Source organism: Passer montanus, unplaced genomic scaffold (genome assembly GCF_014805655.1).
Source record: "Passer montanus isolate IOZ18808 unplaced genomic scaffold, ASM1480565v1 scaffold50, whole genome shotgun sequence".
NCBI lineage: Eukaryota > Metazoa > Chordata > Aves > Passeriformes > Passeridae > Passer > Passer montanus.
In genome coordinates, this window is record NW_024369930.1 from 1,738,129 (window position 1) to 1,755,824 (window position 17,696).

The following is a 17,696-nucleotide window of genomic DNA, read 5'->3' on the forward strand; positions in this document are numbered from 1 at the left end:
TTCTTTTCATACGCACAGATTATCTTCTCCATATTCACATTCCAGTTTATCTTTAAAAGTTACATCCACTGGAATACATTCAAAAAAGCAGTTAAGTTATTAATAATTATAAAATACACAGTATTTTATATTTTCCTATAAGTTTCTTTATTTATTAATAAGAATACTCTGTTTTAATGAACCTCAGACCTGTTTTGTTCTTGTGCCCCGACTGTAATAATTTCCTGGGAAAAGACTTGAAAGCTCACTGACACACAGCAGCTGATATCATTGGCAGCACAGGATGAAAGTTCTTCTGGAGGGGAGCTCTCTTTAATTTTGCAGTGCACCAAGCTCATTATCTGCACCTCATAAACACACAGAGAGTACACCTAATAAATCCCACAGCTGAGAGAGCTCGCACTGAACCAAGGGATGTGAAAATTATGATAGTTTTACAGCAACAGTGACAGGAATGTAGGACATGGAAGGGGACATACAAGCTTTGCCCAGAAACACATCAAACAGCAACCTCAACAATTACCACCATAAATTTCCAGTAAATTAAGAAGCTATAAAGATTTCTTCTGAAATAAAAGCTTGAGAACTGTCTGCATTAAGGAACCAGACTGGAATGTAGTAGTAGTAGTAGTAATCATAATAATAATACCCCAACTCTTCCTATTTACCTGGTCTAGAACTGATCCTTTTTGAAGATTCTTAAGAGTTCATTGTAGTTTTCCAGGTTACTTTTATGTCCCTGATAATTTCAGGTGGCTTTGGTTGAAAATGGTGGTTTTCTACAATGGTCATTAAACTGAACTTTATGGTCATATTAAATTATTCCCAAACCTAAATTATTTGGCCTTTATTTGATACTACCTCTAAGCATTGGCTGTTATTAGTTAAAGCTCTACCATCCTTCTTTCACCACTACATATTTTCTGATACTCTGACAATATTTGTTTTGTTAAAAAATGCAGAAATAGGTACTGTTTTTTCAAAACAAAGATAGGTCCCTCAGACTTACGTTTCCCTAAAACTCAAAACCTTTTTGCAATCCAGTTGTTGTTTAAATCCTCAAATTTGCATTCTATGAATGTGGTTATTTAAAGAGCTTCATGTGTTTCCCACATTTCTCTGCAGCATGAAGGTTTGGAGTAACTAGTGCTTTTACAGAAAAAACCAGAGCTTTTAAATAATCACAAGATTGTAGAAGTAGAGTCTTTAACAATAAAACATTAAAATTTTAAAATTTTGTAATAGTGTAATGCCAAAAAATATTCTGATCCTCACATGAGACTTAATTAGGTATGGACTATGTGAATGAGTGAGATCAATTAATATCAAGGAAACTTTAGTAATTTTCATCATCCTGCTCAGCATTCAGTAAGATAAATCATTCCACCTGAAAGTAATCTAAATTAGAATAAAAAAATCTTCCTATTATTTTTCTTTTCACCCTTATTTTTGTAGCCATAAACCAATATTGACTTAATAGCATAATGTCTTAAAATCAACCCTTTGTCAATTTTAATTTCTTAATGCTTCTTTTTCTCATTAGAAACTCTAGAAAAACTATTTCTTTATTTCAAATTTTCCTTAATTATTTCCATGCTGTTTCTGTTTTTATTTTCCTTTGCAAAAGATCTGTTACTCAAGGCATAATTATTAAGTAGAACTGATAATATTGTAACAAGCTTCTCAGCACTGAAATACTTCACAGGCACTTTGCTGCCTCTTTCTGTATAATAGAACTGGCCACTTTTACAAGCTTGTATAACCTTTAAAAGATATCAGTTCCTGTTGTAGCAGTAAAATGGCAAGTACTGTAGTCATAAACATTTTCAGTGCTTGTAACAGACTTAATAGTACAATTAAAAAAGGCTTGTCTTAACAACAAATGTATACTCTTAAAATAAAGCCATGCTTTTCTGATTTGAGTGAAGGCAAAAAAAATAATCCTTCAGCTGCCATCCAGTGTGCCAGGAATCACACCTGTTAGCCTGTGGTGTGAGAGTTTTCAATTACTCTGAATTGCTTTATCAGCGTCGGAAATCATTCAGACATAAAAATCAAATTCTGTAGAGATACCTCGCTCCTCCACACTGAGAAGTTTCAGATTAATAAAATTCCACAGATCTATTACTATATCTGTGGAGCATCCTAAAGACAACCCTAGTATTTAATTAATTGATATAATATAAAGAAGTCTTATTTCAATGTCCCCTTGGATGATGAATCTCTTCCCTGCTCTGTGTAAAGTACATTATTAGTAGGTTATCAGCAATGTTTTTTTGCCTGACACTTCCCAGAACAGCATCTTTTGTCATCTGTTTATAAACGAGCAAGTCTAGCCATTTTGAATTAATGTTTTTCTATGTTTGGTATTTCCACATCCTAGGGTTTGGTTTTTTTTTTTTGCAATTTTTTTCAGGCATTTCTACAAAGGCACACGAGAAAAAAATGTGTAGATTTTTCCCATTTAAAAAAAATCTTAAATCCCTAAAATGATTTTTGGCACAAAGATCAAGAGCTGAAGGTGTGTATGGATAAAAAAAGTAAACCATGGAGTAAAGAACAGACCACCACTGAGAGCAAACAAAGGCAATAAGTCAGGAAGGAGGAGGGAGACTCAGGAACAGCATCAGCACACAGTAAAGCATCTGTTCAAAAACTTCATGGCATCATAAAATACCTATGGAATAGCATTTTGCTACCACAAGTCAGCAAACATTTGGGAAATGAACATAAAAAGTGGACACCTCTGTCTTTGAGTGCTGATCCATACAAGGAGGATCACATGCTGCTGATTGAACCCCATTCTTCTCTCAGTTCATCTGACCTTATGTTTTTATTTCCTTAAAAAAAGAAAAGGAACAAATTAGTTACAAATCAAGAAATTCCAATAGTTAGATATTAAAGGGTTGATTTTCTCTTTGTATATGCATAATATTTAATTATACAACAGGTTATGTCTTGTATAGGTTACTTACTTCTAAGAATTAGCATGATATATCCTGAGGATGAACAGTTAAGGAGAATCAGGTAGCAGGGGAGATTTCTTTCCTTTTTTATTTGCTGGAGCATTTGGAAGACTTATACTGAATGATTCAGGGATTTGACAAAAGAACTAAGATGGTTTCTTAGTTTTGAACCTAATGTGGATTTCCAAGTGTTGAATTCTGCCTGTGAATTCCCTGCAACTCCTCCCTTTTGAAATTAAATTCTTGCTGTTGGTTAATAAGACCTAGGATTGTTCTCACACAAATACAGCAGTCCAAAAATGAGAGTAGTTATCAGAGAAAAATTTTCAAAAAAGGAAATTTCTCCACTCTGTTTTACATTTTCATTTCAGGATTGTATTAATGGCCTTTTGGAGATGTCTGGCCTACTTCACTGGCTATTGAAAAAGCCAGAGAGAATTACATAAATTACATGTCTAAATGCCAGAACAGCTAAAGTTAGCTAAAGTTAGTTAGTTAGATTATCTCCATTTTAAATGTCTTAAACTTGATGTGACTCTTAAAGCTCAGGGTTCTAAGTCGCAGAAATGTTGAACAATGAATTGAAATGAACAGTAATTTTGCTCATAGAAACCATTGTAAAATGCAAAAAAAAAAAAAAAAATCTAAAACCAAATCCCAGGAGTCCCAGGAGTCCCAAAATCAATGGATACTTTCATCTCACTGTCTCCATTTCTAGTTTAGCACAGGAATAATGACCCCACTGTTTGAAAATGTTTTAATTGTAATATTTATGAAGCTGCAAATACACTAATGAGTCCCAAAATATTGCCCTGGGGGAAATGAATATTTCTTTTTCAAAGGGGTTTAAACAGTGAAAACTGACAAAGTATGTGTCTATACAATATTAAAAATATTGATTAACAATTATTATGCCATAAATTAATGGTTAAATTAAAAACTATATTTTTATAGAGATAAAGTATTTAACTCCAGAGAGAAGATGTTTGCTGACATCTTCTGCTGTGAATCTTATGTATGTGTCCTATGTATCCAATAAGACATATTAAAGATCTATTCAGATTTCAGATTATCTCCATGATTAAAGAAGCACAAAATGTGTTTTTATAATTTAATAACTCCTAACTGGTTAAGCATCTAAAACAAAACATGATCAATCAGTGCTCTAAACTTGCTTTTTTAGTATAAAAATGCCCACCCATGAAACTTATGGCACAGAGTTAGTAACATGAAGTGAAATAGAGTAGAAAGATTGAATATTAGAACATCACCTTTGGGCACACAAGATACTAAACAAATAATTTGAAAGCTAATATTTCCCCATGTTTATTTTTTATGTAAACTAGGATGAATGTGCAAATTACATCCGTGTCCTTCACCGATACAACAGGACCCATCTTCTGGCTTGTGGAACAGGAGCTTTTGATCCACTCTGTACTTTTATCAGAGCTGGACATCCATCAGAGGTAAGAAATTTGGTTTACAGTTCTCATTCTTTTGGTCTAGATTCCTGCAAAGCCTCTGTGGTTAAAAATAAATATTTAAGTTTAGTTGTTCACAGTTCTCATCTGATAGGTATTTTCCCTGATGAAATAATGCTGAATTACAATTTAGTTTACCATCAGAGAAACTCACTGATATTTAAAGTATATTCTGGAGAATTATGCAAAGAATCCAAAGACTTTTTTGTCTTAGTTTTTTTGGTGTGTTTTTCACTAGATAAGCTGATACAGTAATTCTTAAAAAAAACCATTAAATTTTTGGAGGGAGTTTAACTAAATCTCTCGGAGTTTGTTTTTTTTCCTTTTTTTTTAAAATTACATCATATATCAAAATATGTGTTAGTTTGATGGGAGATTGAATTTCTTAATGAAACTTTGGTAAATTCAGCTTCTTTCTACTAGTCTTGTACAGCAAGCACATGTAAGTTCCTTAAGGATGCTTTTAGCTCAGTGAAACTGTACTACAGAGATCAATAAAAAGAACATATCATCATTATTTTGAATATATTTCTTATGCAAAAATAGAAATTGTCTGGATATCTCAGGAACTGGGATCCTTTCTGTCTCAGCTATATTAGAACATGTCTAAAGACTCAGCAGAAGTACCAACTTCTCATTTTAAATTAGCATGTAAAACTTCTTGGGCATCAGATCTCAGCTGCCGAAGTCACATGTGTTGACAGCTTTAGGAACTGAAGGACCCTTGGAAATGCACTTTGTGAAGTAGGACTTAGTAGATGGAAATGATTTATAATCCAAAGAAAAGATTGCTTTTAATTGGCAGGTGCCAGGAAGGATTGCTGGTCAATGGTTTTGTTTAGTTAGTTCCTGGTGGAGCTGAGCCCTTGTCATGGACCTGATGCTACAGCACCATCCAAGAGAATTCTTACTTTCCCCTATGGCCAGGAACTCTTGTCTTGAATAAATGTTAATCTCATATATAAAGTTTTTTTAAAGTGTACGCATGGAAATAACTAAGGGATTTACTTCAGGCAAACGTTTTTGATTAATCTTTTCTGAGTAATGACGCATCCTTGTGACAAAACAAATGAGAACAACATCACCAGAAGCAATCTCCAAGGATCCAGTCCATGCTGTGCACCTCCAACTGCTGTGAAAATAAAAAGCATCTCAGAAGTTAGGACTCCAGCACAGCTTAGATTCAGAGTTGTATGAATTGCAGAAATGCATCTTCTTTTGAAATTAAGGAAGGAGCTAGGTAATAAGCAATGTTAAAATAAGGCAAATTTGCATGCCTTCTTTGTTCCTCTCACAAACCTCCTGTCAGTCTTCGTGGTAGAGTTTGAAGGAAGCAATGGCTGTATTTGTAGGAACACTATTTTAGAAAGCATAAACAACAGACTAATAAAAATAGAAGCCAACCAAACAAAAAAGGAGAAACAAGATATATATAAGACTGTGTGGCCCATCATCATCCCTTATCTTATCCTTCCTTCCCCTATTTTTGTTTATTATTCTCCCTTGTCACACTAAGGTTCTAAAACTTTACCCACACTGAAATCATGGGAAAATTTCCCTTTTTTTTTTTTGGTTGTGTAGACAGGAAATATATTTTCTACACTAACAAGTAGCTATACTGTTTCCTGTTATCTGAAAAGCTGACCATCAGGATTAAAAAAGACAGATGCCATTTATATGGTAGGTTAAAAATAACACATAGCATGTGGTTGAGTGGGCAAATTGTAATCTTGCTTTCTATGAGTGATAAGGACATGGTGTAACTGCAGGAAGTGAAAGGACAAGATCCTTCTGCAGAAAACTGCAGCTCAGTCTCTGCTGATCTGTCTGGTCAGAGTGCCCTCTTCCTAAAACATCAAATTACTCTCCTCTGTTTCTTCCACTTCATCTCTCTCTGGCCATTTTCTCACTGCCTGACTGTCAAGGAAAGGACAGTAGCAAATGAAACAGTACTTAAAATATAACTATATACCTTTTCACACCTCCTCATGCCTGAGTAGCACAAGGTATGTTTGAGGCTCATATATATTTGAACAATGTCACTTCTCAGACATGTTGAGGTGTAAGGTGTGGGATTTAGGAAAGGAGGGAGTCCTTTATGACAAATTTCTGTATATCCAGATACGTAACTAATGCAGCATCTGAAGGTAGATTCACACTTTCATATGGAACTATTAACCAGCAGTATCAGCATAGAAAAATACTTGCTCTCTCATCAGGGACCTTAATTAGAAGTTTCAATAGTGCTCCCTGAGCTGATTGAGTGGGAAGGATGGGACCTCTCAATAAAAACTGCAGGGTTCTTAAGTTATTAATGGTATATAAATATAACCTAGAAATTAATTTAGAGAGGCATTTCAGCGTGTAACAGAATAGCAGGACTGTATCTTCTGCAACATTCAAATTCTACCCTTTATGACAAGTTTCTGTGTATCCATATACATAACTAATGCAGCATCTGAAGAGAGATTCACACTTTCGTATGGAACTATTAACCAGTAGTAGCAGCATAGAAAAATATGCTCTGTCATCAGGGACCTTAACTAGAAATTTCAATAGTACTCCCTGAGCTGATAGAGTGGGAAGGATGGGACCATCTCAATAAAAACTGCAGTTCTTAAGTTATGATGGTATATAAATATAACCTGGAGATGAATTTAGAGAGGCATTTCAGTGTGTAACAGAATAGCAGGACTGTATCTTCTGCAACATTCAAATTCTGTTCCTATTTTCTGAGCAGGCCAAAGAGGAACCTGTTGAACCCAACATCCAATTAAGGCTCTGGATCTTGGTGATCACTAGTCCCATGTTGCAGGGACTTTTTTTTGTAGTTGGCTTCCAACAAAAGTTTGCATAGTCATCCATTTCTGAATGGCCATTTGGTAAGAAAATGAAGCATTGCTGGTTTTCCTTTGAACAGTGAAGATTTCCCAAAGCCATGATCACAGGCACACTGTGTGGCATCCTGATTTAGCATGGGTTTGTGAGGTGCAGTGCAGTTTGTGAAAAGGAGCATTCTGCCTCCTGTGTAAAATCTTACATACTTATACAACCACAAATTTATCTTTTCCTATCAAAACCAGGCATGAGCTGTGTCTTGCAGAACACTGAGCCCTTGTCAACAAATCATGAAGCCAAAAGGAGATTTCCAAAAATAGGCAGAATTTGATTGCTTCATTGGCCGGTCATTATACCGTGGAACTGCCTTAAAAACAGAACATCAAATATTCTTGAAAAACACAGCAATAATGTCCAATCCCCAGCCAGTCTCTCTAGAAAGTATTACCCTTGCTATGAAGTGAATGAAATGTGCTTTGAAACCATTCACATGCACATCATACTATGATACATTACAGCTTCTTTTGTGCTTTCCATGGTTATAGAAATTTCATTATGCCATGCATTTTGTCTTAATGTGTTGATCATAGAAACCAACAAGAAATAAATATTGGTTTTATTTAATTCTATGTCAAACTTGTGTTGTACCACCAGAGTATAACCAAATATATTTTTCTAAATCAAATTACTTATAAGTTCTATTATACACTATATATCCATTTGAAAGATTAAATATAAAATGATTTACGGCATTCTATTCCAATATTGGTTTAATTGATTTCACTTAGGAATTCCAGGCTGTTCAGTCTCATAAAGAAATTTCAGTTATTATATTTCTAAAAATATACAAGTATAGTCACTAACAGAAGCTTTTTATCTTTTTCTCTGTTTCTAATTACTTTGATCAATGTTGCTTTTCCAAATTTAAACATTTCGGCAAAATACCCAATGTTTTTCTGCCATTTAGAATTAAGTTACAAATTAGGAAAAGTAAGAGTGCTGACTTTGCAGACAAAACTACTGGTGTTTGCTACAGAAGTCTTGTCCAAAAAAACATGGGCAAGTTAAATGCCAGCCAGTAATTGAATTCATTATCTCTGACTTCATGAAATGTTTACAAATGTCAAAAATCAGTGCAGGTCAGAAAAGATTGGGTACTTTCAGGGTTTTTTTGTTTTGGTTTGGTTTTTTGTGTGTGTGTGGTTTTTTTTTAGTTTGTTTGTTTTGGTTTGGTTTGGTTTTTGTGGGTTTTGTTTGTTTGTTTGTTTGTTTGGGGTTTTTTGTTTGGTTTTTTTTGTATTTCATCCAGAAATTGAGGTGAATTCATTAAAAAAACATTATTTTTCCTGAAGAAGGAAGAGTCAGACACCCTGCACCCCAAATTTCTCATGAGGAAATGCATATGCATCCTTCCCATGCACTCTGCGAGAGAAAATCTGAGATAAGTTTTCAAACAAGATATAGAAGATGAAGAAAAGTTCAGAAAAAATCTTATTTTACTTTGATTCTCACCAAATTGACATTTGTCTCTTTTGTTGACTTTGATGCCATCAAGGCAGGGTGGGCAGGGAAGGGGGGAAGCACCTGCATTTAGTGTCTTCCTTTTGCATTTATATAAACTTCTCGGTTTTGGCAGGTGACAAGTGCTGAAGGAAGTGCTTTCTGTCTCAGTCTATGTTTCACCACATCTAGCTGCTAGTAAAAGAGTACTCTGGCATTGTTCTGTATAGCTCAAAATACCCTGGGTGAGTTTTAATGAACCTTAGATAAATCAAAATGACCTGTCTGCAATCAGGTAATGCTTTATCTTTATGAGTTATCTATTCAGTAAAGCAACAGGTTGTAGAGGTGTCCTGGAGGCTTTCCAATGATCCAGATTGCCTTATTCACTAACTCACAAAACACCTTTAACAAGTCCACATGGGAGTTTCACCAAGTACAGCTAAAACTTACTCTGCCTCCATAGGACCTGCAAAATTAGTAGAAATTCCGAAAGAAAACAATGTGCAGAAACAATATCCCAAGTTTTTGCGAGCTACATGGGGACAAGATAGAGCTGATTCCTGAAGAGGAAGGCATCTCTGCATGACAAAACCTGTTGAGGGAATTAAATTTATGAGAAAGAACTATGCATGAAGAATTTTTCCTCCATAACACGCTGTAAATTTTTAATATGTACATGGAGCTGGCAGGGTGCCATTTCAGTGCCTCATTTAACTCAGTAAACTGCCTCCAGCTGTATTTCTCCACCTCAGAAGGCTGATGGATTAAGCCACCCTTTCCACAAAATGCACTGGTGGTTTTTGGGATTCTCCTCTAGGTGTTCCTAATCTGATGTATTCCTTATTATGTTATTTGCTCCTCAATTTGCCAATTGCATTTCTCCTTACCAAGGAAGACCAGTTCTGAATTCTGAGTCTTTAGTCCTGTTAGAAAGAACTTGTATTTTGTAAGCAGCAGGTGTATTTTTTTGCTTGGAAGACAGTTCAGTCAAGTTGGAATTTTTTCTTTCTAATCTATGTTGCCTTTAATATCTTGTTGAGTGTGGGGAAGGACACTTATTTTTCTATACATTCTGTGATTCAATGCAAAACCAAGACAAGGTTCAAATGTGCAATAATGTTTCTGCTTACCCCTCTAAACCAACGAAACGTGGGCAACCTGAGCTCCTCAGCTCTTGCTTTAACAAACTAGAGTGAATTCACATGCAAATCATGAGAGAATATGCCAGTCATATCTCAGTTTGTCTTTGACATGGCATAATTCTTCTGCTCTTGACCAGCATGTGGTAATGTCATCATTCTTCCAGCTTTGTCGAGAAACAAAATTGTAGACATATTTCTATCTATTATTTTACAATAAGAAAGTTGTTTCTGACGTATTTTTATAATCAAAACAAGCAATGACCTGCCAAGTTGATCCCTCTTCATGCTTGTTCCTATTACCTCATCTCCACACTGTTTTCAGAGGATTAAGGAGGAGGAACATCTGGTTTCACTGACTAAGTAGAAGTGGGTGTTGGTCAGTTCTTCATTAGATAGAATGTGTGACAAATTCTTGCCCAGAAAATATTTGCTTAGAGACACAGCGTCCTTCTGCATGGGTGAAAAGCCACCATTTGGAGCACCATCCACAAAACAGATATGAAGTTCTGCCAAGTGGGCAACACAGGTCATAAAATCTTTTACCACAGGGGTTCATTTACATCCTCTGGTCTGCATGCCCACACCACAGACTGCAAAATTGCACCAAAACATCTATGCACCCCACACATCATTTAGGTGAAAGCATTTCATGTTCTGGAAGTTGAATATGCATACATTTCAAGAGAGGTTAAAATGGTACCTAACGCAGACAGAAAATTAATTAAGTGAAGACAATATGTATGCTCACAGAAAACAACAAAGGTGCTGTGCTGCAAAAGGGGAAAAGGGTAATACCACTGTTTATCTGACCTAAATATTAGCTGTTCTAATATTTAATTACTTTTAGTGTAGGAAATAGCCACTTACTCAAGGTCAATTTTTTCTAACTTCAGCTTCCTGTCATTTTGCCTTGATATTCCTTTGATAGCAAAGTTGAAAAGTCTCCCACTATCTTTTCCACATCTTTTCCTCATGTAAGTACCTATGCACAAAGATCAAGCTACCTCTTCACTTTTTTTTTTGATAAACTGAATAAATATAGCTCCTTAAACCTCCTATCAGCAGGACTCCTCAATCTTATTTGTGTCCTTCCTGTGAACTCTCTGCAGTATTTTCACATCTTCTGGAAGTGCAGACACTAGAATCACACATGCTATTCCATGGTGTGTGTACAGGCAAGGTCACTGCCCCACCTGTTTGAGATTCCTCTTTCATGGACTCAAGTGCTGAGTTCTTGGCACGGAATCTCAATGAGAAATCTCTTTTTAGCAGTTTGCACTTGACCCAAAGTTCTTCACTTGAGCACAAAGTTATCCTAGGTTACACGCTTTGCTGTGGCACCTAATTATCAGTCTTGTATAACAAGGTAAATGAAGAGATTGTTGGTGTTGCCTGTCAGTGTTAGCTTTAACAAGGTATCTGGGATATCCAAGATCCTAAATGAGGCACCTGAGTCTAATACATGAAAGCAGTCTGAAGAGGGATCTGAACTTCCATCTTCTGGGGTGTTCTGATGTACTTCAGATACAAACTCTGTTCCCTATTCCAAGATGCAACACTTTAGGTATGGGTGTATTAAAATCTACTTAGCAAGCTTCTGACATTTAACTCAGTATTCCAAGCACTCCATAAACTGAGCTTTCATTAACCTTTTCTCTTTCTTATTTTGGCCTCCTCAGTACTTTTGTAAACTTTACTAGGAAAGAAATAATGTGATTATTTAAATCACTGTTAAATTAAAAAAAAAATCATCTTTCCTTTCTAGCAAAAATAAAATTTAGGAAAACCTTCAGGAAAAGAGCATTCATCAATGATACCTCATAAGAACTGTGCTTTGATATATGTCAACTGTATTTCTTAATAATTCTAAAATGCACATTGTTTATCAAATAGCTATGTACTTAGTGAAATGCTCTGGAGAAAGTCAAGTATTCTATAACAGCACAGTTGCTCTTATCAGTCATTCTTACATTTATAACAGACAGGTTTTTTGAAAGTGCTTTCCATCCATAAAATGAGGTGAATAACATTCATTACTTTTGAATATTGTCTAAATATGGCCATACATGAAGTGTAAGTTCAATTTGGGAGACTGGTAGAGTATGTGAATTGATCAGCCATATGAAATGAATTTTCCATCATATTAGACCTGCCCCTTTGCAAGATTAAATACAGATGGTCCAGGGAGAATGAATCCATACAGAGAAATAATCATGTTGTCCCAGAGAGAAAGAAATCCTCCGCCTGTGTGGTAATTTGATGGAGGTAACTGAAACATTCCAGCTCTCATTATAATGATTTTTAGATTCTGCCACATTTATTTATGAGAGAAAGTATTTTTCTAAGTGACAGCACCTGGTGAAGTCTGTATCATTGTTTGAAGAATAGACTTACATATCAAGAAGGTGTTATCATAATTAAAGCAAGGAAAAACATGTTTCATTAATATTTTTACATTATGAGATGAACCCTTAATATTGTATAATCCATCTATGGAAAATAACTGATATTTTTTCTTATTGGAATGATGTCTATATAGAAAGTAAAAATAAGTGTCTAGCAGTTCATCTGTGTCATCAGGAGCCAATGGATCCACTCTGCCCTTTTTTCCAGAATGGTCAATTTGCACATGCCCAGCTGAAGCTCTGCAAAAGGGCTGTTGACTGTCTAAGACTCCATTCCATGGAGAACAGGGTATATGAGTTCTTCTGAAATCCATTCCAGGTTAATGTAGCTATTTTTTTCATGCCCAACACATCTCTTCCTCCTTTCACTACTAAAGCCTAGATAGAAACTCAAACCTTAGAGCTGCATCCTTCTTTTTTTTATTTCTTCATGACCTTTGTCCCCAGTTGTTGTGATACCAATCATTAGATTAGGTCATTAGAGAGAGTTTTATTTGGTATTTGCTCTGATATGACCCTCACAATCTCAGCCCAGTAGCCTGTCAAAACCATGGAAGAGGAAGGGCCTTGGTTAGTGGGGCCCTGTGTAAAGACTGTGTACTTCCCCATTGAAATCCTTTTACTTTTGTTCAGTATTTGTGGACTCTCTTTACCTTCTCTTTCCCTTGATTATAAGACTATATCGCCATATACAGCTACTCATAAATTTTAATTCTGGAGAGTCTTTATGTGGTCCATGGAACTTTCATACATATTAACTAGCACATTAGTGCAATATAATCAGCATTTCTAATGGTTCTATTCTTTGCCATAAGACCCTTAATGAGTTTATGTGACCAGTTCAAGGTCACACAAAGGTGTCCCTTCTAAAATTCTGATCAATGCAATCACTTCTGCTGAAACACTGTGAGCTGCTAAGGGTAAATTCCTCTGATTTCTATGTGCACTGTGGTGGGATCTTTTTTTTCTTTTGCCAGATTTTTTCACATTCATTAAGCTAGGAAAATATATTATTTCTGTCACTTTAGGCCAGATATTTTGACACAAGTCCCAAATTGCTAATCCTTTTGCAAACTCAGACAGCAGTCTGACATAGCTCCAGATTTTAAACACGTTTTCAGATTGGAGCCCAATGTGTCTTAATCATTTAACTGTGGAATAAAATGCACAGACCTGAAAAATGCATCTGAATTTTTAGGGAGGATTTAATGTCTATAATATTTTATGCACTCTCATCCCATAGGGCGATTGATCTTTTCAGTATGTCAGTGGATAGTAAAGAGGATTGAAAACAGATCTTCAGAAGAAATACTACCTCCCAAATAATCTTAATTATGTCAAATAGCAGAGACCTGAGTATTGCAGACAGTTTTTGAGGACTCTATTCCTAATATTGTATCCCCATCTGTCTTGGAAAATAAAATTGATTGAATGCTGAAGGTATAATTTTAAAAGTTAGTAATCCTCTGACAATGAGAAGAGATTTTTTTGCCAGTGCTTAGATCCTTTTGAAAATTAATGTTTGGATTAGTTAAAGAAGATATTACATGCAAAGTTCCTTCTCTGTTGGAGCATCCTTGTCTTGATCACCCATATACCTGTATGCCTGTTTTATGGTGACTTAAATAGGGCACTGTGCTGCAATAGGAACTTAGTATTATTGTAAGTATTTGGAGCACAGGTTCATTTATATAAACTCAATTATATTCCACTGGGTTTAGATTTTGTAATTTTTCAATGAATTAGTTGGCTTTGTAGCAATTAGACACCTAGCTAATATTTGGGACTATATTTATCAGATAATGCTAATGCACATTTTTCTTAGCAACAGAATTTAGTCTGCTTAAATACAAAGGGCTAAATAATATGAGACACCTTTTCAGGTCTGACCCAGTAAGTTATTTTCTGCTATTGTACAAGGACAAACTATTTTCTTGTACATCTCTTTTACCACGTGCCCTCTTGATGAGGCAAGTGTACAGATTAAGGCAGGTCATGGAGTTGAATGTTCGTTGTGGAGACTTATACCTGAATTATATTTTCTGCTGATTTACAGACATGTTCTGTGATCTTTCAACTTTTTTTGTAATGGGGAAGTCAAGGTTCATCCTTCCTAAAAGAAGTCTCTGCACAGTGTATTCTGTGTGTCTGTCTATGTTGAAATAAAAATGTAAGGATAAGTATAAAAGAAAAAGATGTGAAAAATAATGTTTTGAGACTATACAAAACAAAAGAATATTTGCAAAAAAGGTAAATTTATATGTGAATTGATACTCAAACCATTATAGTGTGAAATAGAATGGAAATCAAGATGAGGTTCGTAAAGCATTTCACTGGTGTAACTAGATTTTTTTTCTTATGTGGGTGGTTGAATACTGAGTGAATGCATAAAAAATTTTTGATCTTGACAAAAACTGAAGTGCAATATACACTCCCATTTTTGATGATTTAAGAATTACTTGAATATAAAAAAGAGTGCAACATATATGACGCTAGAACCATGTGACTTTATTGACAATTTTAAAAGAATGTTTCTCATAGCTTTGCACAAGGAGAGAATCTCTATTTTCTCTACTTTTATGCTTTCCCTGTCAATTCACTTTGGATATGAACCTCCTTTTTCTAGTTGTCTTCCAAAAAAGTATAAATTACATGACCCCTAGATATGGGTAGCAACAAGCAGCTCTTGTATGTAATATCATTCTTACTCTAAATTGAAGAACTATGAGACAATTAAAGCTGAGAAAGAATTTTGTCCAGTGCTTTAGAGCAGTAATGAATAGTATAGCCAGTGTTTAAAATTATACTTAAAAAAATTTTCACAGCCTTTCCCCACTCTAAATATTATTTAATATCCAGCAAGGTAAACAATGTGGATTTGTTGGGGAAAAAAAAAAAGAAAAAAATTAATCAAAACATACCAGACACCAGAAAAAAAAAAACCAAAAAAAACCAAAAAAACCTTTATCAACCACTAAAATACACAGGCCTCCTTGAGATCAGACCATGTCAGTACTGTTGTAACAAATGCATACACAGTTTAGGGTGTAATTAAAGATTATGAAATGGTTTCATTCTTTAAAAAATGCCATTATGATATGTTTTAAATTTTATTGTGTGGAAAATAAAATTTAAAATGAAATAACAGAAACACCACAAATTCTCACACAAAATCAAATTATTTTTCTCTCATAAAAATAACATCCTAGGAAAACACAACTAAAACCTCTGTATCTTTAAGTCCCCTGTTTAGTGAAAAGATACATCTATTGTAATAATGTTCAGAATAGGCTTAGGTACTTTGCTGAACAGGAATGGAAGTAAGCATATGTTTTAAATTAATCACATGCATAAGTGTTGTCTTGACCTGGAGCAAAGCAGCACTTGGCATTAGTGAAAGCAATTTTCTGCAACAAAAGTTAAATTCAGTCTTTAAATTTTAATGCCTCTGATTGACCTTTTCTTTCACTAATGTGTATAGCCTACATTATTCTAGCCTTCATTGTCTAAAATTATCAATTCATATCAAGTTAGTAGCAAAATGTTGGATGCTTTGAAAATATCTTCTATTTCTTTGAAAGAACATTATTATTTTAATATTAGTTGAAAGTATATTATGTTTCCTGAGTCACTGGTATCATAAATCAAACCCAGAAGCCCATTTCTTTTCCCAAGCTACATGTAGAAACACGTAATTCCACTCCCAGCCCTCCATATGTGCTTTTGCATAGTTTTTACCCTTACCACGGAAAAATGCCCATAAAATAAATTGTGATGTTGAATTGATGGGCTGTATAATCTGTGAGGAACTGTCAGTTTTACTCTGATGTTTCTCAGGGGATTTTAATGTCAAAAACTGCAAGGAGGGTTAGAATTATGGAATTAGCCTTCAAAGCTGATTATTAATGTGCAACACTTATTTAATTTAAACTGGGATCCCATGGAAGCTGACATATCTTACACCTGAACTTCAGTTACTTGCCCCCGTGATAGGAATAACTTATTGCAACCATGTAATATTTGGCATGCTGTCCTGAAGGTGGAAAATCTCTCTTGGAGGAGTAATTGCTTACATTTTCAGCAACTTTTCAGACAGTTACATGTGTCTGCAAGCATTTATGAGATACACATCCTGCTTTATATCACAACTAGTGACCTTCCCTTAAAAATTCTACCAAATTGCATTGAAATCCAACTTTTTTGTCTACCCCCAGTGTTAACACTAGATTATGTATTTACACTACAATCCTTATTTATAAATTATAGACAATGAAATATTATGCATATTATTTAGTATTTTCATTCCACAGTCATACTCAATTAGCTATTCTAAGCACATTCGTGCTATGAATGTTAAAAGAGATGGGTTTGTATTTACCATTGATTTAATTCTGGTTCTCAGGGAAATTATTAACTACATTAGTATCTTTTTCATTGTGCTGGTACTATTTTGTGTATAGTGATGAAAAGTTCTTCCACATCAACCAGTAGACTCTACTACCGGCCACATCTCCCTGCTGCGAGGACCAGTTGCATTTTATCAGGGGAAGACCAAAATATGAAGTGTGTTTTATGGTGATCTGGTGGGATCATGTCTCCTTCAACAGCAGGAAAACTTTCAGTTTCTATTCCTTATGTAGGACTGAATGAGAGCCACAAACTATACACCAGGAAGAGCAGAATAATATATCAATTTTTAACTCTTGGTTTGTCTCTCCACTTACTCTAAATCTTTATTGAACCAACTCACTGACAAATAGTTTAGTTGAGGTCCTGGAGGAGAAACTATTTAATGAGTAACTTTATTTTGAATACCCAACTAGAGAATACATAACTTCAGACGGGTTTTAGAAATATTTCCTTTACAGCAATTTTCATGCCATTATGGCTCCCAAGTACTTTTTCAGTATTTCAGAAAGTTTTTCTTTTCCTTCCTGAGTTCACCTCACTCTTTTTTTATCCATTGTTGACTCAAAATGTTACAGTATTTAGTCTTGAAAATTACATGGTATGTGGTGTTTGAAAAGTAGGGAATGGGACTGAGATTTCCACACACAGGGAAATATTTCTTTATTGTTTGACATTTACCCAACAGCAGAGGGGGAATAGTTACTACTGGTGTGAAATTGTTGCTGATACAGCATAAAACAATATTCCTGCAACATCAGTCTCTACCCAAGACAGTTATTTTCTGCTACATCAGCTTTAACAACAAGGCACTAATGTACCAGGGTTAGGCCAACAAAGAAGCTTCTGGAGAGGTGAGATTATAAATGCTTTTTTTCCTCATGAGTTTTAGGTCCATTACCTAAAATTTATATGGCTTTTTATTTATTTTATTTTATTTATTTTATTTTATTT

At 34.9% G+C, this 17,696-nt stretch overlaps 1 protein-coding gene across 2 annotated transcripts in view; it reads left to right on the forward strand.

Annotated features, from left to right (window-relative positions):
* Nucleotides 1-17,696, forward strand: part of SEMA3E (semaphorin 3E) — a 131,554-nt gene that overhangs the window by 79,491 nt on the left and 34,367 nt on the right. For both annotated transcript variants that reach the window (XM_039723795.1, XM_039723796.1), the window contains exon 5: nt 4,313-4,432. In XM_039723795.1, coding sequence (XP_039579729.1) covers nt 4,313-4,432 — 120 coding nt within the window. The remainder of the gene's footprint in view (nt 1-4,312; nt 4,433-17,696) is intronic.